The following is a 23,622-nucleotide window of genomic DNA, read 5'->3' as shown; positions in this document are numbered from 1 at the left end:
CAAAACCCACTGCAATAGCCCTGGAATATCTCACTCACAAAAATGGGGAGCCATAATTTATTGGCTAATGTAACATTCCCATAAAATAGTATTCATTTAGTGTGCCAAGGCAAGAAAGTGAGGAATCAGCGCCAATCCACCCCCACCCCCTGGTCACAGAGAACATAAATAGTTGCCCTAATCACTAATTGGCAACAGGCACTTGCAATGTGTATTTGCAATAAACCACATTGAGTTTGGAGTTTATGTTATTGAATCGTGAACCAAGCATTCAAGTGGTTTCCACCCCCCCTCTAAAGTTAATAAATGCCTGCTTTAATCTAATCAGTTAGATATATTGATCAGATTACAGAAAGAGTTTATTAATTCTAGTGAGAAAAACAGCAGTTGCATGCTTGCTTTAGAGACAAATGTTCTGTGCACATGGGGAAACTAGAACACATCATAATGCTATCTAATACCTAGGGACAGGTGTGTAAATACACAAGTGGAAAACCTGCAGAGCACTCAGGACCTCAGCGTCTGTGCTGTTTTTTTGCCAAACCTTCCACAATTTCCTCCCTGACTGCTAATAATGGGTGTGGTGCTAAAGTCAGAAAATATAGAGGGGTGTGTGTTTGTCATCTTAAAGAGTTGTTTTTAATGGTTCGTGCAAGTAAGAAAATAGGATCTAAAGCAAAGCAAACACCATAGGCCAGTTCCCTGTTATCAGCTGAGATAAGAGTTCTTCCATTAGTAAGGACAGAGTTCACGATAGGAAACTCTACAATAGCTTATCTTTGATAACCTGGCAATGTGAAACTAAAACCTGGCAGTATTGCCTGTACAGTAGTTCACATTATACAATTAAGAAAGCTGAAGCAACAAATTATTTAAAAAAAGAGTGCTTAAGAGCATATTAATGTTCTGAACCTTTAAATAAATGATAGATCAAACCAAGGGGCCATCATTTTAAATTAGGGCACTACATCTCTATGGATCAGTGTTAAGAAAAGCTGTTGTTGAAATTTAGCTCCTATAATGATCCCACTGCCTGCGGCTTGATGGGAATTGGTGACCAACAAGATTTGGGGGGCTACTCCCAGACTTGCAACAGGAGGGCAGAATTTTGCCTTATAGTGTAATCTAAGGATATGAAACCTATACCACTACAGATCCCATTGTCCCATTGTTGGACTACAGATCCCATTGTCTTTGACCATTAGCTCTTCTGGCTGGGGAGTCCACAGCTGGAAAGCTACTGTTTCCCCTTCCCCGGTAATTCTATACATGTTTACATGGAAGCATGTGCCACTGTTTGCTCCTCCTTATAACCATGTGCATAGGGGGTGGCATCCTCAATTTGTTTTTAAAAACTGAACACTTCACAGTTTGCAAAATACTTCTTCAGGCAAGACTATCCAAGGAAAGCATTTGAGGTACTATTTCAATAAAATAATGTAAACAGGCAGAAAAGCTGGCAGAGAGATGCAACCATTTATTTGGGGCTGGAAGAAATGATGTCTGACAGCCTAATCCTGTGTCCTCAGTGCAAAAGGTATCAGCAGCTGCAGCTGTAGCACAAACTCATCCGCACTGTTATGCCTGGACTTTCTGCACAATGAAAAGGGCATAGCTCAGTGGTAGAGCATCTGCTTTGCATGCAAAAGGTCCCAGGTTCAATCCTCAGAATCTCCACATAAGGCTGGGGAAAGATTCCGTTTCTAAATACCCTAGAGAACTCTTGCCAGTCAGTGTAGACAATACCAGGTGAACCAATTGAAAAGACTCTGTGTTCTAATGTCAATCCCGGCTGCTTTGCATGGGATCCTGAATATTGTCAGGGGTGGGTGGACAGCTTTCCCCAAACCTTTTATGTGAGTTCTTTGCATATGCATTTCCACGGCAAAACTTTCACATAACATTTTTTTTTTTAAAAAAAAAGTACTGTAGCTTAGTTTCTTAATTGTGCTCACAGTAATCTTGCTGCTTTCTGATGCCACAGTTGTACAGATGTTTACAGGTAAGTCCTACTGAAATCAGTGGGACTTACCTCCAAGTAAACACAGCTGGGGTTAGGCTACATGCCATTTTGAGCAATTACTTCAAGGTCTGCAGGCGGGTTTTTAAATGAAAACAAAAATGAAAACATTTATTTCTTTATGGTGCTTTGTTAACTCACAAAGAAAAGTTTATCAGTACACACACTACAAGGGGGTTTTCATAGCCATTTTATGTAATTATTTTTTAAATTTCAGTTTTGTTAAAGCTGTGGTTAAATCTACATTGAAAGAAATCATCTAAATGTCATTGCTCCCACCACAAAGAATCTTGGAAATTGTCACCTCTCTACTCAGAGCTACAATTCCCAGCACCCTTAGAGAACTAAAGTTCCCAGAATTCTTTACAGGGAGCTATGTGCCTTAAAAGTGCTTTAAATATATGGTGTGGATGTGACCACTTTTACAAAAAGCAAAAATCCAGAGGCAGATTTTTAATTTTTAAAACCTAAAGCAGACATCACAAAAAATTAATTGAAAGCAAGATTGTTCACAAAATGACTTTTAACCATGCAACCCTAAGAATACTTACTCAGAAGAAAATCCCAGTGTTTAATGGGATTTACTCTCCAGAAGCGTGTTTAGGATTGCAGCCCAAGATAAAGAGCACCTAAGAGCATGGCTGCTAAAACATGCCGACTAGAATTTCTTCAGAGACATTCTTCCATGAAAAAGAAGTTGCACTGAAAAATCACTTGCATGCCCTCTCATAGGTATGAGTTTAGCCTTTAGGGAAGCTGTCTTCCAATGAAGTCTGATGGTGTGTGCAGGGAGGGAAAGCAAACCAGTCTTTGCTTTCAGCACAGATATATTTGACATGGGTGAGTTTTGCTATTCTTGTGGAACTCACAGGATTGGACGATTAAACAAAACAGATTCTGCACACAGCACATTTCTGTAATCTGAGATGCAACAGATTACAGAAGAGGGGAATTGGGACAATATGAAGTATCATTCCTTTGAAACACGTTAGTCAAAAAGAGGTATGCATTTGAGGGCACCCACAAATCTAGCTCATTGCAAGAGGCCCACTCCTTACTATTGCAGATTGCTGGAGGTTACATGCTCCAGTTCAGTCATTTAACCCTGATGATTTATAATGACAAGAGAGTGATAGTTATTTTATTAGTTTATTGATTGCCCTCCCCACACAAATCTCAAGGTGATGTACAAAAGACTTAAATAAACCCAGTTAAAAGCAACACAGAAAACAGCAGATATATTTGAAAACAAAATCAAAACCGAAACACACAACCACCCAAAATAAGACACCCATGGCAGAAATCCATTGATCCAGCTGGGAAGATCACAAATGTCTTCCGTTGTTTCCAGAAAGTGCTGACATAGTGGGCTCCTCCCGTGTCTCGACAGGAATGCTATTTCACAGAATGGGGGCAGCCACGGTGAAAGCCCTGCACTAAGCAGAGGTAGATTTAGGGGAGCGTGACCAGTTCACCCACACCGGGCATCGAGTCAAGAGGGTGCCACAGGGAGCTACAACAAGGACTTGGAACAGAAGGTGAGGTAGGGGCACCAATTTTTGGTGTTGCACAGGGCACTGGAGAAATTCGAAAGCCCAAAGTCCACCACTTCTCCAAGTTACTGTGGAGTGGGCTTCTAAGATCTTTGGACTTGGACTGCTGCAGAATAGTGAGCTACTGGGAACATAAGGGATAAAGGGGTTTCTCTATATGTTAGCACAGCACCTTGAACTTTGCCTGGCAGCAGATTGGCAGCCAGTGCAATCTCGCAAGCAAGGTGCTGTACACTGGTGGCAGTTTGCCTTCATAGCTATCCCGTTAGCTTGGTTAAAGATACACTAGGAAGCAAACAAACATGATTGCTGTAAAACAGATTATCAGCCATTTAAAATATACCTGAGCCATCGCAAATGTGAAACATGTGAATGGCATGTTGCCTAAATGTTCATGTGCCACAATTTCTTGGGGCTGATTTACAGAGGGTTAATTAAGCATGTGGCAACAAAACCAAGAGTCCAGTGGGATTTTAAAAATGTAATGTTATGGCGTAAGCTTCATGGCCTAGAGCCCGCTTGGTCAGATGCATGGAGCATCAACCTCAGTTGTCAGATATACCCGGACATGGGTGGAGGTAATGTAAAGGTGAAGCTAAACAGCAAGGGAATGAATAAACCGGTCTGTGGCTGTGTATGCGCCATCTTTTTGAAGCACGTGGCTTCCCCCAAAGAATCATGGGAATTGTAGTTTAACCCTCACAAAGCAGTTCCCAGCATCCTTAACAAACAAGTTCCCAGGATTCTTGGGAAATTCTGCTTCAAATATATGGTGTGTGCACACAGCCTCTGACAACAGCTTAAAAAGGTTAAAGGGACCCCTGACCATTAGGTCCAGTCGTACCCGACTCTGGGGTTGCGGCGCTCATCTTGCGTTACTGGCCGAGGGAGCCGGCGTACAGCTTCCGGGTCATGTGGCCAGCATGACTAAGCCGCTTCTGGCGAACCAGAGCAGCGCACGGAAACACCGTTTACCTTCCTGCTGGAGCGGTACCTATTTATCTACTTGCAATTTGACGTGCTTTCGAACTGCTAGGTGGGCAGGAGCTGGGACTGAGCAACGGGAGCTCACCCTGTTCCGGGGATGCGAATCGCTGACCTTCTGATCTCCAAGCCCTAGGCTCAGTGGTTTAACCCACAGCACCACCTGCATCCCTTAAACAGCTTAAACGTATGCAAAATGATCCTCACTACAGCAGTAAATGGTGACAGCACAACCACCTTCACTTTGCTAAACAAAATAACACCACTTGTGCCACAAGAAATTATTGGGTTATATCCACTGGCTAGTGCTATTCATGTTCATTAGTTTCAATGGATCTACTCCAAGTAGGACAAGCATTGGATAGAACTCATTTTTCCCTATTCCAACCCTAATGAACAGAATCGAACTTAGCAAGAAGGGCGGAAGCAAGTCTTAAAAGTTAGTAAGTCACTTTTTACAATAACTCTGTTGGATTCTATTTTAAGAGATTCTAATAGGTGATAAATGTTTTGCACTTAGACTAGACATGAGTTTAATTTACTTGACATGTGCCTTGAAAAATTAGTAATTGAAAATAGCTTGAAGAGATGGAAGCCAAATTAGCCAACATACACAGACACACACAGACAACCGAGTAAGAAAGTTTACTAAAAATGTTCTGATGTAGAAATTGCAAGATTGTATTTGATGACACTGAAATAAAGTGTTTACATCTGACCTTGACTTTGTAAAGTGCATTGGATCTGGCCAACACACAGCACAGCTATTAAGTACTAACCTGAGTGTTTTTGCAAAAAAATCTTGCTAAATACTTCTCAAGATAAAGAGATAACATGTGCAATTTCAAACAATTTTTAGAAGGTTATATTTGATCTATATGTACAACACAAAACCATTTGCTCAGCTTCAAAACTCTTTGATAAAGAGATGTAAATGCTTTATTGCATAAATATTAGGACTACTGACGTAAAACTCAGAATTTCTATAAACAGCATTTGACATAGTCCATATTAACTGACCTCCCTAACTAAAAGCCACTAATAGCACAATTTAAAGTCCAGGCGCAACTAAGCATTTAGATTTAAAAGATTTTTATCATAGTGAAGCCAGTACTTTACCCTTAAATAAAACCACCAGTCTGTAAGATGCATAAGGCTGAGAGAGATTGTCCTAACAATCTGAGCATCTGTCTTCTCAGTCTTAGTCTCACACTCTAGTTACCACTGGCTCTCTAATCCGGGGCTTTCAGTACCTGCACTTACAAAACTGGAGATGTGGCAATTGCAATCTTGGAAAAATAAACCAAAACTTTCCCCTTGCAGAGGAGCAAACACCTCTTTTGTTATTCTTGCTGCAACATATGCCTGTATCATTTGAAAACAAAGGAAATGTGCTATTAAATTCTTAAGTATTTGTTTTTACTTATTTGCAAATTTAATCAAAATCTATTAGACCGACTCTGCTTTCTTCAATCACGTGGCAGCCCCAATTTCACTGTATGCAAACTCTCACTATACATGTTAGGTGGATAGGAACCTCAGCCCTGGGGGCCAAATGCAACCCTTCGAGCCTCTGCAGGGCAACCTGGATTCTCCCCAGGCCAAGCCCCTCAATGGCCCTGCTTCAAACCCTCCTTGAGTTTTTGCTTGGCTGCAATGTGTGAACTATTCATACCTCCTGTTTGCCTTAATGAAGGACAGAGTGGGGTGTGTGAGTGTATAGAAAATAGCCTCCTGCAGAAAGGCAAACTTTGTATTTGTTGCTCACTTCACATTTGCCTCTGGTGTGCTCGCTTCGGCAGCACATATACTAAAATTGGAACGATACAGAGAAGATTAGCACATTTGCCTCTGGCCCTGCCCATCGCTGGCATGTGGTTCCAAGAAAATTGCCCAGAAGGGAAAGTGGTCCAGGCTCTGGCTGAAAAATCTTCTCCACCCCTGATGCACATATTCCATTTTACTAAAGCAGGGCTGTGACACCTTTTGGAGCCCAGGACTGAATTTCCTCAGATGTAGTTCCTCAGAACTACAGCTCCCATTTACCAGGCCCACCGATCAATCTTTCAGATCCACAAGTGCAGCAACTCGCAAACTGAAGACTAGTCTGGCAATGAAGTAGAGGCAAAAAAAAGATGCAATGCACATGTCATAAAAGGAAAGTCTGACTTTATATAGATCTGAATAACACAGTTTTGTATTAGCGGTCAGAAACAAGATTACAGATTGCTAAGAAAAATGCTGGCTCTCTATAGCCACCCTATTGTCAAGGTGACTTTTCTGCTGAACTCCATTGACTTTTACAAGTTGTACTCAACAAAGTCATCCTACTGGTGCAAGGACATCCGGTTGGGACACAGAACATCTCCCCTCTCTCCTTGCGCTCCCAACATCTGCTCCAGAGGGTTTGAAAGGAGGTGGGGTGGGGCACACGGGAGGGAAAAAGAGTGAGCGGACAAGGCCTTGTACTAACAGGACAACTTTGGTGGCTACAACCCTATGTTTAAAAAAGCAACTTGACAATGTGCTGCAACGCTGGTCATGTTGACTGCGGCACCTTCATTTCCCCAAGTTTAAGGAGCTTTCTTGGCAGACTTGAGCAATTCCCCTGGTTTAGGGGTCACAGAAGACTTTGCTTCTGTCTTCTTTGGGGTCTTTGTCTACTCCTCTTCCAAGACGTTTTAGCTTCGGGTCTTGGGTTTCTTGTCTCGCCCAAGCAAATTCGACCCAACTCCAGGTGTTTTCAGTTGTGTTCCTGGAGACGGGGATGTCTTCCTCTTGCCAAGGAGAGTTAGAGTTGCTGAAGCTTTTTTGCCGGCTTTCACTTCTTTTCCTGTGGCAGGTCTAGGCTCTATCACCTATAATGAAGAGGGAAAGCAAGAGAATAAAGGCACCCATCAGGAGAATTTTTTCTTTTAAAAAATGATGATGAGAGCAATGATGAGCGGAACTCAGAACACACGGTAGTTCGATGTATGAACTCATCTGTTTTTGTTCACCATAATATCTGTAGAATGATTTTATTTTTCTCCCCAGTCACTACCAAATGTCACTAAGAATAAAAGCTAGTGTTGGCTCTTACTTTTAAAGCCCTAAATGGCCTTGGTGCTGTATGCCCGAAGCAGAGTCTCCACCCCCCTTGTTCAGCCCAAACCCTGAGATCCAAGTCTGAGGGCCTTCTGGCAGCTCCCTCACCGTGAGAAGTGAGATTACAAAGAACCACACAGAGGGGCTTCTTGGTAGCTTTCCTATCAGATATCAAGGGGATAAGTAACTATACAACCTTTAGAACAGTGTTTTTCAACCTTTTTTGGGCAAAGGCACACTTGTTTCATGAAAAAAATCACGAGGCACACCACCATTAGAAAATGTTAAAAAAATTAACTCTGTGCCTATATTGACTATATATAAAGTAATTTTTCAATTTTTACCACGGCACACCAGGCAACATCTCGCGGCACACTAGTGTGCCGCGGAACAGTGGTTGAAAAACACTGCTTTAGAAGGCATCTAAAGGCAGCCCTGTATCTGGACGTTTTTAGTGTTTAATGTCTTATTTATGTTTTTGCATATGCTGGAAGCCACCCAGAGTGGCCGGGGGTAACCCAGTCAGAAGAGCGAGGTACAAATAATAAAATAATAATTATTATTTCTACCTGGCACAAACTGCACCTGAACATCATTATTGGATTTTGTTCACCCATAAAGTAAAGAAACCTCTGCTTCCTTTCTTCCAAATCTCAAGCAAAAGATACTTTTGCCTGTTTTCTTAAATACAATTAAGTTACGTATTGTACTTTATTTATTTTACAAGTTTTATAACCCACCCTTCAGTATAAGATCCTGGGGTGGGTTACAGAAGTTCCCCCCCCCCCCTAGAAATGGATAAAACCATCAAAATGGTAAAAACAAGTAAAACGGTTCCAGATGAAATGAAACAGTGAATCAACAAAAGAGGTGGGGTTCCCCCCCAAAAAAAACACATTAATTCCGTCAAAGGCAAGGGTAAAGAGGTTCTCTTCAGCATATGGAAAAAACTGTAGAGTGAAGGTATTTTGATATTTGTTGGAAGCCGCCCAGGGTGGCTGGGGAGACCCAGCCAGATGGGCAGGGTACAAATAATAAATTATTATTATCATTATTAACCAAATTCACCTCTGTGGGGATGGAGTTCCACAATTTAGGGGCTACCGTGGAGAAACCCCTTTCCAGGCCTACCGTTCCTCCTGCTTTTGAGGGTGGCAAAACTACCACACAGATACCCTCACATTCCATTCCATGAGAGCACAACCTGTGTCCCTGTGCATACAAATAATTCACACAAACACACCCGCAGCTTGTCCCTGTGTTCAGCATACCGTGTGGACATGCCTGCAAGGTTTCTGGAATAGAATCTCCAGTCAGGTTGAAGCTCCAATTGCAACTCAGCCAGAACAAGATTGGTTTACCTTCTCATTTTTCACACCGGGAGATGCTTGGATTGGAACCAGCTGTGGAATGTCTTCATCCTCATCTTCTTCCGCTTTGACAACGGCAGAGACTGCTGCTGCTGCTGCTGCCTTCTTTCCCCCAGTGATGGCAGGAACCTGGCTGATTTCTCCCGTCGTCCCTGCTTTAGCCACGTTCTTCTTTCCAGCTGTCTTTTTCCCTTTCTTTTTCTTCTTCTTCGTTTGGTTTTCCTGGAAGGTATTTATTAATTTCCTTAGCCCCTTTATCAAAAGACCACACCAATACAAGCACATGGGTACATACCACGTACCAATGCACATTTCCCAGAACATTTTGGGATCTTACTCCTAGTTCCACATACAGCCAACCCAGCGCCCTCCGAATAGTAGAACTACAATTCCCAAATGCACCTACTCGACTGCTTTGATCTGTGGAACCCAATACTGATTCCCCAGTCGTAAGAAATCCGTATCCCAGCATGGCAACACTTACATTTTGGAACTCCCTGTCTATTGACCTTCACTGCTCTCTTTCCTGTGCCTACTTAAAACATTTTTATTTAAGCAAGCCACTTCAGACATGCAGAAGTTACAAAATACTAAATAGCTGTAGTTGTATAACCAGCCAGGAGGACCACCCTTGCTGAAAGAGCCCAGTATGTATGCATGAGTCAGTCTCCTACCTGTTCAACTTTGTCATCTGGCTGTTTCTGAGGAGCACCTGATTTGGGATTACTACAGGTAAAGATCGGAAGAGCAACAGATTTGCTCATCTTGAGATGAAGGATCTTAACACTTTTCCAGATCTGCAGCAATTGTGTGTTGTTGTTTTTATTTAAAAAAAAGAAAGAAAAGGTTAATGAAAGAGGGCAGACACAAAGCAAACCGCTTTAATAAAAAGATGGACAGCCCAATTCCATGCATATTTACTTGGAAATAAGCTCCACCAAGATTAATGGGATTTACTCCTGGATGAGTGTGCAGAGGAGATGCCTTAACCCCTCACCTGACTGAGCATCATTACCTGGGGGGCTTTCATGGCGAACACTTTCACGGCAGCAACAACGTTTTCAGAGATCTTCCAGGCCTCCATGCCACTGTGACCAACACGTATAGAACTGAAAAAAGAGAGCAAGGCCTGGAGTCAATACCCTGCTGAATGGCAGTCCTTCAGCTGTCTGTTCTTTCTCTATAAAACAGAGTGGGGCGGACTTTGGGGGAATGGTCTTGTGGGCCAAATGCGGAGGCCAGGTGGGGCAGGTTCAGCTTGTGGGCTGGAGGTTCCCCACCACCCGCCCTAGAGGATGAGATTGAAGGTCCATCTAGTCTAGTATCCCGTTTCTTACAGTGGCCTCTGGGAAACTAAGAAGCAGTGCACGAACACAACAGCCCTCTCTTGTCCGTATTCCCCAGCATTCCTCAGAGGAATGCTGCCCTTGAACCTAGAGGTTCCACCTTGGTGTTTCTGGTTCTGGATTGCTCTCTGCCACAGTCTCTTCCTGCTCACTAAACCCTGTTGCCTCTTCAGCTTATGACACCTCCTCCTCCTCCTAGTCTGCTCCCTCTTCTCCCTCTGACGAATCATCATCATCCCACCACCAGTTCCCTGGCTCTGAGCCTTCTTTCCCTCCAGCTTGGTGTCTCCCACCTCTCCTCTGCATCCAAGCCAGTCCATGACATCTTCCTTAAAATAAATACCAGGGTGAAGAACTACAAAGCACATAATAATGATAACGATAACACAGTCAACTGGTAAGTAAGCCTGAAAACTCTTTCCACACTGAAAGAACCGCTAAGCTGTCTACCTTGTGTGCGTTTAATCTGTGCAATTTCAGATGGACAACTGCCAAGCCCGTAAGGCTGCGATCGTGCAAGTTAAACGTGCACAAGTTGCGAGTCAACTGTGGTCACCAATAATAAAATAATTTATATACCACCTTTAAGTTCAAGAAGAAATACCATGAATAGCCTGAGACAAGTCTGCTCCTTTATTAGCTTGGGGGGTACTCAACTAAATTTTATGCAGAGCAGATCCCACTGAAATTAACAAACAGGACTGAATTAGGCATGGAAATTTCAAAGAGTATATGCTGAGTAAAAATTGGCTGAATATTCCCCTTTGTCTTTTGGAATTTCTTTGGGTTAGCATTATGTTGTAAATGCCTGAGACGCAACGCATAAATGCAGCCAGTAAAGAAATTCATAGTCTGGTTGATGAAAGTTAAGTATCAAAATTAATACTTACTAGCAACACCCCTTGTTTGTGACTGGAAGAATAGTTCCTTGGAGATGCTTGTTTATTTCCTTAGAGAGGTCCTTCGCTTTCAGATTCACAGACACAGGAGCCCTTATATGATAGAAAAATGCAAGATTTCAGTAAGTGTTCAGCATGCTTAGTAGAATTTTGTAGAAATGAAACATGGATAAGTGAGGATGCTTACTTTTTACTCCTATAGAAGTGTTTCCCTATGTGCGATGGAAGAAGCCGTCGAATCCGGTCATCAGCCAAAAAGAGAGAAAATCGACTCAGGAGGCGACGCTTTGCTTCATAAGGTTTATATTCTTTTTTCAGTGTTTTGTAGGAGATGACCTTCAGATACAGGGGTGAGATTGGTTAGATTACACTACAGAATTTAATTAAAAGATAAAATAATGATGATTACAGTTTATTTATATAGCACTTTAGGCTCAAAGCGCCCCAAGTGAAGAACAGAATATTGAAACAATAAAACAGAAATTGAAGGAACATAAAATCACATTGATGATGATGATTCCAACGTATTTTATATGCCGCTTTAGACCTAAAGAAAGCAATGAATAGCATTTTCAAAATGAAATGTACTATAAAGCATAACATGACCTGGATCAATCAGAATGCAAACCAATATGAGGCAGATTACTGCATGGTATATAAATACTTTAAATCAGTTGTGGGGAACCTTTGGCCTGTCAGATGTGACAGGAGAAGAACTCTAGTAACCATGCATGCTAGGGCTGATGGGAGTTGTAGCTCAGCAACATCTGGAGGGCCAAAGGTTCCCCCACACCTGATTTAAGGTACTTATATATCACTTAAATCACTGACATTTCTAAGATGAAGCCTTAGGCTGCATTCGTATGTCAGGCTAAACTAAACCAATTGATGAAGCTAAGAGTTCTCTCTGTACCTCGCTGATCCTTGTGATTCCATGCTGGGACAAGAGTTTCCTGTACAAGTTCTCAGTCTGCTCAGCTGTTAAGCTTGGCTCATCTTTTGTGAAGAGGCAAACATCTGATGTGGCCGGCAAAATATCATGAGGCAGTGTTCTGGAATGAAGAGAACAAGATTTTAAGAATGCACAGTAGTTTCCAGCTGGAGTACAATCTCAAATAAGAAAAATAGATTAACCAGTTAACACAGATAAGCTGCGAAGGTATGTTACTGTTCCGATTTTTTTTTACATGATTCTAATTATGTTTTGATTTTATTTCCTCAATTATATTGAAAAGGTAGGTAAGGCTGAGAGGTAGTGGCTGGTCCAAGGTCACAAAGTGACTTTCACAGCTGAGTGGGAACTTGAACCCAGGCCTCCCAGGTCAAAGCTTGCTTGAATGTCATTTTGGCTATGTAAGTGATATCGCTCACAGCCTGGCCATTGGAAACAGAAGGAATGATTGACAATAGTCATGAATACAACTGAAGCAAAAGGCATCATGGTCAAAGACATTACAGCAGGGCAGCAAAACCCAGAGCCTTACATTTTGACGACTTGTTCACGTGGAGGGATTTTCCAAACTGTGACCATCAGAAATACATGCTGGTCCTCATTCAACAGCAGCTTCTCTGCATTTTTTTGCTTATTGGCACTGAATGCAAGGAGGGCCTGAGCTGCTTTTTTAATCTGAAAGAGCAAATCCACAAGAAGGTATCATTTAAAAATTAATAATCTCAAAGCAGGTAATAACCTCAGCTGAAGCCTCAAATGCAGCATTACAGACGTTACAGAAAATGTGGGGTAGGCTTTTGCTACCCAATTCCCCAAGGCACTGAGTCTCCTAAGTCCACGATTGGACAGAGATGAATGGATGAAGGCAAAGATCCAGTAGAAAGCAAGGCAGAGTCACCCCCCCCCCCGCAAGAAGGTGAGAGAGACACAAAACAAGGATGTGCAAGACTTTTGAAATTGCCCACCCCTTAGCCCAGGGGTCAGCAAACTTTTTCAGCAGGGGGCTGGTCCACTGTCCTTGTGGGGGGCCCGACTATATTAATAACACAGAGATGCATTTTAAATAAAAGCAAACATTCTACTCATGTAAAAACACGCTGATTCCCCAACCATCCGCGGGCCGGATCCAGGAGGCGATTGGGCCAGATCCAGCCCCCGGGCCTTAGTTTGCCTACCCATGCCTTCGCCCGAAATGACGCCAAAAATATAATAGATACATCAGGTGGTCTCTAGCAGTACTGTGAGTGCAACTTCTCTCCTGTCTATCAAGGTACCTGATGAAGCCTTTCTGATTGCATTTGTCTGGGTAGCCCAGCCATTCATTTCAGATGGCAGATACTTTAGTTCCTGACTCTTTTTTTAAAAAAATTACACCTGGTGATAGTCTGCTCACCTTACAATATATTTGCCAGACTCGGTTTGCAGGAAGAATTTGCAAGTGAAAAGAAAAATTGGAAAGTTTTCCCCATCCTCCTACTGCAGAAAAATATTTGTGGTACTTTTAGGGAGAGTCAAAATGGCTTCAGAACTGATCTCTTGTACTATTTTAGACACATGGTTTATATACTTATGCATGTGTGTTTACCTTATGCAATTATGAACATTATTCTATATCTGAGACCTTAGAATTCTTATAACACAGATGAAGGTCAGATATAAAATATACTTTTAAAGCAACAGAATTTGCAGGAAAACAAAATATTCTCTTACATGTAAGATTGCAGATTAAAATCAAACACAAAAATACAATGAACTCCACAAAACAGCATCATTAGTAACTAAATAAAATTTTTGATACAGAAACTACATCCATGCTCCCCCTCCTGATACAGCAACCTCGTGCTGCCTGTGGCTGATGGGAGTTGGAGTCCAGCAACATCTGGAGGACCCACAGGTTTCCAAACCCTAATCTAGGCCAACACAAGCAGCAAAGTAATCACTTCACACCTTCCTCCATGTCATGGCATAGTCTTATAAACTTATATTATGCCGCCTCTTACCTTTTCTCTAACCTAAAAAGACCCCAGGGCTGCAACCTGTCCTCATAAGGGTTTTGCTCCATCCCTCTATATTTTTGGTTGTCCTTTTCTGAGCTGGTATCAGAAAGCAGGGGCTATCCTTTGCAAACAGTTCCAAGTTCCAATGTATTTAAAAGTTACTCAGCAGTCGGGTTTCTCTCCTAAGGGAATTGAAGTCTCTCTCCTCTCTCTTCTCTCTCCCCCCCCCCCAATTTTGGGCTAGGCTGAGAGGGCCTGGCCCCGTTGAACTTCACAGCTGAATGAGATGTTGATGCCAGCTCCCCGCAATCCCACTCAAGCAGCGGTTTATCGCCACCCCGCCAGACTCCGGATCGCAGAACCGAAAGGCGGAAAGCCCAGCTGCTGCCTCCGCTCTAGCGGGCGCCACGCCAGAGAGAAGCCCCCCAAGTGCTGCATTCCCGCTGCCGCCCACCAAGAGGAGATGTCCATATCCTGATAGGTAAGCCGCATCTCCATTGCGGGAACTTGCCCCCACCCCACAAAGCGGCGGCCGCCTCTTCTTACCTGCCCTTGATCCACAGGAACCTCCGTAGCCGGATCCATGCTGCCGCTTCTCCTCGTGCGCCAACACACCTCGGCGAGCGGCAATGACGTCACCCGCAGCGGACGCAGGAAAAAGCCACCGGAGGGAGGGTTTCCACTGAGTCCCAGAGTGAACCAGCTAGACTTCCGGTCTAGTCTCTATGGGAGCCGAGGGGGCGACGCTTCCTCTCTATAGTGAAACTGGAACGCTAGAGCGGCAAAGCTCGAGTCTTGTTCCACTTCGGGCGCCATTTTTGGACGTTCTCGGGGCGGAGATGCAGAACAAGGGGAGAAACCCCGAAATTTTAATGCAGTTGTTGCTGTGCTATTAATACCCTCCCCACCGTTCTAAACAAAAAGTAGCGAAGTCAGGAGTTGCATCCCTGATGTCTTGTTGTTGTTCAGTCCTTCAGTCGTGTCCGACTCTTCGTGACCCCATGGACCAGAGCACGCCAGATATCTTACCACCTGTCATTATTATTACAGTACTGTGTTATCATTATTTTTCCGCCTTCTCTCTAGCAGGGACTCAAGGCGGCTTACAGATAAAATAGAAACAGCTAAAAGCATTGGGGAAATGAGCGTTGAATTTTTAAACGTTTAAGAATGGGAATCGTGCCTTCGCAAAGAGTCCAGTGGAAGCACCATGTCTTCTGCTAAAAGTTGGGTCTGGAATGAGAGGAAGTCCGAGGGGGCGATTTAAGGAGATTGCTGCAACCAGTGAAAGGGTTGTGGTTTTTCTGCAGGGAGGGAGCACAGGAGGTCCTTGGGTTTTAACTTCTATTTCATAAAAAATGTATGCACTGCTTGTTTGTAGAGCAACCTCAAAGCGGTTTACAGAATATTAATCAGGAGGCTTTTATGGCACATTCAAGCTTTGCATTTAATCACTGCTTACATTACTAAGCTTTCAAATTCAAGAACACACTCCAAAGTCATCTATCATCAGCAGAGTTTGAAATAATAGTTTTAAGTCGTGGCTATTAACACACTCAATCCTTTCCAATCTCACATTTCCAAGCTTTCTCCTCAAGCCTAGCCAGGGTTTCTATTTTTTCCCCTAGAAGAAAAATACAAAACAGCCATGAACATTGATGAAGTGTTTTTACATGATTAGTGGCAAGATGTGGTCGTAGCACAGCTGCAAATTGTTTTAACAGGAACTTTACTTGACTTAGAAACATTCATTCATAGAACATTCATAAAACGTTAATTGTAGAGTTGGAAGGGACCCCAAGGATCATCTAGGCCAAACCCCTGTAATGTAGGAATATGCAGCTGTCCTATACAGGAATTGTACCTGCAACCTTGGCATTATTAGCACCATGCTCTAACCAACAAAGCTGTGCAAGAAGGAATTTATATCCTGTATATAAATTTATGTGGAATGAGTAAACCAGAAGGTTTAAATTGTAACCTTTCTATCTTGGGGAGAAAAGATGGAGCCTCCAGAATTTTGACTTAGTATACTAGCACTATCCTTCAGTCTTAATGCTTTCACAGCTCCCGAGGCACACACCTTGGTCTAGTGATGCCTCACATGAGCTCTGGTGCATGTAGGAAACTCCCTTACCAATGAAGGTGCCTCCATTCACTTCAATGGGCAGGGCACAACTTGTGTGTAACTGGTGTGGGGGACCTCTGACCCTCCAGACATTGTTAAACCACTAAATCCCATCATCCCTGGACATTGGCCATGCTTGCTGAGGCTGATGGGAATTGTAGTTCAGCAATATCTGAAGTTCAGCATGATTCCTCAGACCTGCCCAAGAGGTTGTTTTACATTTACCAAGCTTGATATAATACGATGAAGAGGAGAAACTTGCAATCTAAATCATGTAATTGGAAAACTCTTTGGGACTTTAAAGCCTGAGGTTCTGAATGCAGTGGTAACACAAATTAACACCAAAGCCCCAGTTCTCTTGAATAAAGTCCTTTCCATTTCAATTATATTTAACCCTGGAATGAGTGCATTCAGCACTGCAACCCTAACTGAATTCCATATGCATCATATGTCACCTTTGGTGAGCATTCCTGTTCTTAAGTCCTGCAGTTCCTCAGCGGAGGCACATTTAGGGCAGTGTGACTGATTCCCCCACACTGATCACTGATCCAAGGGGTGTGCTGTAAGTATGATGCACTGCACATGCAGAATGGAAGGCAAGAGGGGGCTGAATTTTTGCACAGTGTGTCACTGAAATTTGAAAGACCAAAGTCTGCTCCTGTCCTCAAGTGCAACTTTTGCTCTAAAGAATGACTGCATTCAATGACTACTACTTTCTTTAGTTGCATCTCTGCCTCCAAGAATTGTCATTAGCTATGTCAGGAAGAAAAAATCCTTCACCAACTACATTATTCACTAGCAATCATCTCAAAGGAAAGAAGCGGAGCTTAAGATACAAACACAGCACAACTTAACATCTGAAAATGGTAAGCTCATCAGCTCAGGCAAATCTTTCAGACTCTTCCTTCATCTTACATTATAAAGAAAGAAAAAGAAAAAGAAAAATCTGGATTATTTTTGAATTTTTCAGCTTTATCTGAATTCTTTAGCTTTGTTTTTAAAAGTTATTGACTTTAAAAGCTTTCAGATTCCCAGAAAAATAAAAGCCCAGAAATTTGCAGACATAATAAAATTTATTTAAATTTCATGCATTACGGTAGCTACAAGTGTAGTCATATGAAATTGAAGGACAATAAACTTTGCTTCGTCCATACAATGTAGCCTCAAGTGAAATGGATGGGAGGTTCCACAGTTACAAAGAAACAAAAAAGGGCAAACATTTTAAATTTAGAATTGTGTAAAATGAAACAGTCACATGACTGTAAACTTTAGGGGAAAGGGCACATTACTATTTGAACATACACTGCAAAGGATTTAATTGGAGAAGCACTTTGAACAATATTGGAAGTCAGCCTTCTTATATGAACCTAATAATGGAGATTTGCCATTAAACACTTTGAATATCATTGCACCTCCCTTTCAACTCTTTCCCTAATTGTTTATAGCAATGGTACAGACCAACATTTAGCCAAGTATAAAGTTTACAACCCCTGTTCCTTTGAACTGCCAACCACAAATCCTTTTATTCACTTTTGCTTCCCCTTAACTCAAATTGCTTTGATATGCAGAAATTTATAGACTGTGCTTGATTCTACTCTCAATTTTAATGAGCAAACAAACCTTCTGGATTAAATAAGTGGCACTTGCTGAGTGAGCCATCATTCAGCCGCTGCCAGTTGAGTGAATACCTACCACTCCTCTATGGCCTATTTGGTTTGCTTCAAATCTCTTTTTTTAAAAAAACAAAACAAAACCCAGCAACCAAAGATTCTCCCATCTTCCAAGTTAAAAGATAGAATGAAGAGCACAACTTTATCATAAACTGGTACTTGTGCTTAGTTTTTAGACCAAACATCATGTACCAGCATTATTGCCAAAGATGTCACGTAACAGTCCTACTAATTTTATTGTTTAGCATTTTCTGCCAGAAAGGATTTGATGATGTAATTCAGGGCACTGTAGGTAGATCTAGCTCGCCCCAGTGCGTAAAAAAAAAAAATCAAGTTAAGTTTGTTTGTAGATAAAGTGATGCAACACTAATTAAATAGTACCATACTTGCATGAACATATTTAATTTTTTTAAATCCACCATAAGGAAAGGGAGAACGGAAGTTTCTTTAGTACAAATTTTTGTCAATTGTCTAATTGCTTCATTTATAACTTCGTCCGGGAGGCGGCAAAGGGAAAGAGTTGGGTTTCAGAAAAGCCTAAGTAATTGAATATTCAGATTACTTGGCAGGTTAAAAGCTAATGCAACAGGTGTTACATCTGGATAAAAACATTATTCAAAAGCAATTAAGATACTGAAAAAAGATTTCAAATTGAATAGTTTATTAACATGGTAATTGTCTTTGTAACATGTGCACACACGCTTGCACACTCTTAATGATCTGCCTTGAAAAATGTTTCAATGTGCTGGGAGAGGGGAAATAAACATAAATCCTATAGATTTTTCATAATTCTAGGCAATTATGTCCACATCACTTACAAAGCTATTGCCAAATCTTTCCAAGGAAGCAGAATTTAGGAGGAAGGGGGAGGGAAAAAAAACTTTGGGGGGGAATTCAACAGTGGCATAGCAGAGCTCTCAATATGAGAAAGCTGACATAATGTGGACCTTTGCTGTGAAATCTCATCTTTGCAAATATAGGGATAAGGTTATCAATGGGAAGAAAATAAGAAGGCGATGTGAAGTAGGCTTTTGCAGAGTCAAATTTTTCCCCCTCACAGTATTTGTGCAGGCTTGTCAAAAACAATGCTTAATCCTTCTCTGGAACCAATTTCAAAACTTTTCCAATTGCAATGGTCTTACCTAAACAAAACACAGAAATGGTTGTTAGGAGACATACATGTGTGAACCTTTGAAAAACCTTCCAAGTAAACGAACAGTCACACAGATTTTACACAAAACCTGGTTTGCACTTAACAATGAACTTTTTTTTTTGGGGGGGGGGTTAGCTTATTTGTACATGCAAACCTGCCACAACCTACTATGGTTTGTTTGTGGTCAACAAACCAGAATATGAAACAATGGTTCTGATGTTGGCTTATGTATCTTGGCTTGCATTAAACATGTTTTCTTGTTACCTCTGAACCTTGGGCTTAACCCTCCTTCGTTTTTGCATCTTGCATTATATGCATGTGGCGATAAATGAGCAAAGCAAGAAAATTTAGAAAATGAAACCAAAGTTAAGTGGAACAAGCCACAGTTGTTTTGCTTGTCAGAACCTGCTTTGTTCAACAAACCATGGCAGAAACAAAACATTTAGTGTTGCATATGAACGTAGAGAGTGCTACCTCAATCTACACAGTAGTTTCTGCAGAGAAGCTTATGCTCTTCTAAATGAACTGTAATAAAATCTTCCTTCCCAACAATGGAAATGGATACAAGGCTTCTGATTTTGTTTTTGTACCAGAGAATCTGAATTTCAGCCCAAACCAATTTGCTCCCCCTAAATTCTATGCCAATTTTGACATTCCTCTGGATATTTACTAAAGTTCAACGGAAATTCAATGATATTCAACCGCTGACATGCAGTGCTGTTTATATATGACAGTCAGCAGTTTGAGATATCATTTTCCAGCCTTCCCTGCCCTGGTGCCCCCGCAAATGTTTTGGATTACAGCTTTCAGCACCCTGACCACTGGCCAGGTTGGCCAAGGCTCACAGGACTTGTAGTCCAAACATCTGGAAGGCACTAGGGTGGGGGAAGGCTGTCATATTTGTGCCTTCCAGAATTAAAGCTGGCCAAAGACGATACATCCAAAGCATGGAATTTTATTTTCTATGATTCAGCAACACAGAGGAAAAAAACTACCAAGCCATTTTCACATCCTCTTACCCTCATCTCTTAAGGTGAATCGACCCATCTGAGGGAAGTCTTTGAATGTCTCAAGGCAGATAGTTCCTGCCGTCCTTAAACGGGCAATACATACTTGATCTTGTTTAACAAAACGGGGCCGTGTCTTGCTTTTCTCTCCTGATTTTTTGTCTACCAGACAGATTAAGGCCTACAGAAGGAAAGAGAAAAGATATAAAACATGGGGCGCTCTTTTTCCAACAGAAGCCCCGGTCCATTTAATAGCTGTTTATGAGGTGTCCAGCAGGAAAAACCACAACAGTTTCGTTGTTATTTGGTTCTTCCCCACCCCCTTAAGGTAAAATAAAGCCTTTCTCAAAAGAAGCTCAACACCTCAACTGAAGTACAGGAAGAATGATAGGTTGTATCATTCAAAGCAGACCCACTTAAATTAATAAGCATGGCTAACTTAGGTCCATTAATTCTAATGGGTGTAATCAGAGTACAACGTAGTTGGATGTAACACTATACAGAGGTACCTCGGTTTAAGAACAGCCCTGTTTACGAACTATTCAGTTTACAAACTCCGCAAAACCGGAAGTAGTGTCCCGGTTTGCGAATTTTACCTCAGTCTAAGAACGGAATCTGAATGGTGGAAGGGCACCGGCTGCGGGAGGCCTCATTAGGGAAAGTGTGCCGCAGTTTAAGAACGGTTTTGGTTTAAGAATGGACTTCCGGAACAGATTAAATTTGTAAACCGAGGTACCACTGTATATTCCTTTCACAAGCAGTTTTACCCTATATTACTTCACCTGACACACTCTTTCAATATTCCTAAGTAAAAAACTGTTTCAAAACATAATGATTTTGAATTACACAAATGCACTGGAATATTTGGACTGCATGTTGCCATAGCATAGGTCATTACAACATGATGCTGAGACCATCTAATGGTGCCAGTGGCAGAACTAATAAGACACTTCACTCACATCTTTTGCCACAATTGTGTATCTTTTAATCTAAGATGATGAGAGCAATACTCACTGTGATCTCAACTTCTTCAATACAGGTATGAATATGCAGCACCGCATTGTAACCTGGGCAGATGATGGATTTATGCTCAATTATCACTATCTGTAATCAATAAGAATAAATAAGCAAACATACTGTAGAAAAACACCAATTTCTTCCTCTGGAGAAAGATACTGCTTCAAGCAGAAATATACGCTAGGACAATTAACTAACTTGCAAGCAAACAGAATTTCTTTTTCTAAAAGGTGAAGACTTTCAAATCAAGAATAAACAATTTAATTTGTGCATTTATACCACTGATTTCTGAACAAATTTAATTGCTGATATACCCTCAACCTATGCATATCTGAACCACACCCCATGTGGATTAAAGTGCTGAATCAACCAACTCCAGTATTATTCATTTATCGGTTGAAAATCAAACATGGTTTTCCAACAAACATACCTGAGCATCAAAAGTGCGTCCTGAATGACACAGGTTATTAAGATCACAGAGTATAAAGCCTGGGAGGATCTCCTCCTCTTCAATTCCTTTCAGTCGAATCTTCAGATTTTCACCTGGAGCTACTGATTCAGTTTCTACATCATCGGAAAGGATCCCAAGGACTTCCACATTGTGCTTGAAGAAAGCAACGTTAAGGCTTTAAATTTTTTTATTTATTCATCAAACAAAATTTATATAACACTTGGTTGCAAAAAGCCAAATAAACATATAAGCCATTTACAGCAACATAGAATAAAACACTAGAATTGATAAAAACAGTTATCAGGAGCAGGTCAGCAACAAAACACCTACTGTCGGTGAAGTTAACGTTTTTCAAATAAACCAAAACAGAATAGGGGCTGCCTTTTATATTGTGTAGCTAATTCCTCCCCCCTTTAAAAAAAGTTTTATATATTTGTACATTTGTACAAAACTACTTTTTAAGTTTCCCTTTCTATAATACAGTATGTATTTATTGCCATGTTATTTAATTTAAAAAAAATAAATAATCCTTCATTAAAAGTATATTTTAAAAAGTCTAACACAGAATCCCACATAGTGGGATCACAAACCACCATAGTAGGTCTGCCTATTGTTGATGGGCCTTCTGCAGAGAACATTCATGTTTGTTTATGCTCAAGGCAAGCAGATTTAATTCTGCTGCTCCAGAGTTACTGGTGAAGTAATTGAATACAATAGCCAGGAAGTCACTAAGTGTTTGCAGTCAGCAGAACATTTAAGGCAAAACTATCATGTCTTCTCCCTGGCCTTTTGTAAGGAAAAAGCCAAATACTGTTACAGAAGAAAGTGATTTGGGAGTGAATCATATAGAAAAATCTAATAGGACTGCATGAATTAAAAATACAGGGTGCCACTTTCCAAACATCTTCACTTGTAAGCTAGTCAAACCTTTCCTTGCTCCAGTGCAAACAGACCACTCCAGCAATTTGCAACATGTTTCTCCATCTCCCCCGAAAGTTGCTTACAATAATTTAAATACACGAGGTTGTATCCACTGCTAGTTTTACTCAGAAGACCCATTGAAATTAATGAACATGATTTATGTAGGTCCATTAATTTTAACAGGTCTACTCTGAGAAAAACTCCATTGGATACAACAAAGGGCTTGGTAAAACTAAACTATCAAATCCAGAAACAAAAAAACCCTAAACCAAACAGTGCTTACCCAACACATCTACTTTGCTCATCCTCTACCCTTTATACCTCGCACAAAAGAATCCTCTCCTCTCTCTCCCAGAAGGCTCCTCTATTAGCAGAGACTTCACTTCCCTCTGCCTCTGCAACACAATGCCTATCAACTTAAGCTTGCTCTTTGGTAAGTAAGTGTAGAAACACATTTTAAATTTGTATTTTGAACGTTACCCAGAAAAAAACCCCAGCCTCTGTTTTATTGAAGACTGGTGTCATGAAGGTAAGCAGAGAAAACTGGATGCTGGAACAAGATGCCCCACGCTCAAATTTCAGACACAACATGAAACCAATGCAGGGTTGTGAAACAAGGCAACTTGCTTGGAAGAATATTTCTGAGAAACACCTGTTTTGACAGGAGCCAATGGGCAATAGATAACTTCTGCCAAAATCAGATAAACCTGATGGGTTTGTAGCAGTTAATGGGGACTTGGAGTTCTTAACATATAGCTTTTAACTTTCCATTGGTCTGTTAATAATGAACAGGGTTCACATAAAGTATGCAAGGCAGAGTAAGCTGGGTTTCAAAAGTTGTTCCAACAGACACAGAATTCAGAACCACAAGGTATGAATTTTACATGGGTGCGTGAGACCCAAGCTCTGGAAAGCTTCCAGGAAGAAAAGTGCAACAGTGGAATTTTCTGCCTTAAAGACAGAAGAGATTGGTGGTTCAGGATGACTCGTTCTATACTTTTTCTAAGCAACCTTTTTTTTAAAAAAATGAAAAATCTGAAATGTTTTAGGCTACCTAGCACAGATAA

General features: G+C 41.3%; 2 protein-coding genes and 1 pseudogene across 3 annotated transcripts in view; 1 reads left to right on the top strand and 2 right to left on the bottom strand.

Annotated features, from left to right (window-relative positions):
- Positions 1-6,343: 6,343 nt before the first annotated feature.
- On the top strand, positions 6,344-6,399 carry LOC117057224 (annotated as a pseudogene).
- Positions 6,400-6,709: 310 nt separating this feature from the next.
- RSL1D1 (ribosomal L1 domain containing 1) lies at positions 6,710-14,857 on the bottom strand. Its single transcript, XM_033167456.1, has 9 exons — positions 14,755-14,857; positions 12,744-12,886; positions 12,173-12,311; positions 11,447-11,595; positions 11,251-11,352; positions 10,030-10,123; positions 9,689-9,811; positions 9,006-9,236; positions 6,710-7,415 (listed from the first exon to the last, which is right to left on the bottom strand). The coding sequence occupies exons 1-9, from the start codon at positions 14,791-14,793 to the stop codon at positions 7,239-7,241; spliced, it is 1,197 nt and encodes a 398-aa protein (XP_033023347.1). The 5' UTR covers positions 14,794-14,857; the 3' UTR covers positions 6,710-7,238.
- Positions 14,858-17,390: 2,533 nt separating this feature from the next.
- Positions 17,391-23,622, bottom strand: part of GSPT1 (G1 to S phase transition 1) — a 35,149-nt gene continuing 28,917 nt past the window's right edge. For both annotated transcript variants that reach the window (XM_033167995.1, XM_033167996.1), the window contains exons 12-15: positions 21,614-21,787; positions 21,181-21,270; positions 20,179-20,347; positions 17,391-19,148 (exon numbers count right to left, since the gene is read on the bottom strand). In XM_033167995.1, coding sequence (XP_033023886.1) covers positions 19,096-19,148; positions 20,179-20,347; positions 21,181-21,270; positions 21,614-21,787 — 486 coding nt within the window. In that variant the 3' untranslated portion in view covers positions 17,391-19,095. The remainder of the gene's footprint in view (positions 19,149-20,178; positions 20,348-21,180; positions 21,271-21,613; positions 21,788-23,622) is intronic.

The sequence above is a fragment of the Lacerta agilis genome, chromosome 13, assembly GCF_009819535.1.
Source record: "Lacerta agilis isolate rLacAgi1 chromosome 13, rLacAgi1.pri, whole genome shotgun sequence".
In the NCBI taxonomy this organism is placed as follows: Eukaryota; Metazoa; Chordata; class Lepidosauria; order Squamata; family Lacertidae; genus Lacerta; species Lacerta agilis.
Note: the sequence above shows the minus strand (reverse complement) of the source record. Positions and strands in the feature narration are given on the sequence as shown.

Excerpts from the sequence above, each read along its gene's own strand:
- RSL1D1 (XM_033167456.1), bottom strand. The coding sequence starts at position 14,793 with ATGGATCCGGCTACGGAGGTTCCTGTGGATCAAGGGCAG. Across the intron at positions 11,353-11,446 it reads CACTTCTATAGGAGTAAAAA|GGCTCCTGTGTCTGTGAATC; the intron begins GTAAGCATCCTC and ends CTATCATATAAG. Across the intron at positions 7,416-9,005 it reads CCGGTGTGAAAAATGAGAAG|GTGATAGAGCCTAGACCTGC; the intron begins GTAAACCAATCT and ends TCTTCATTATAG.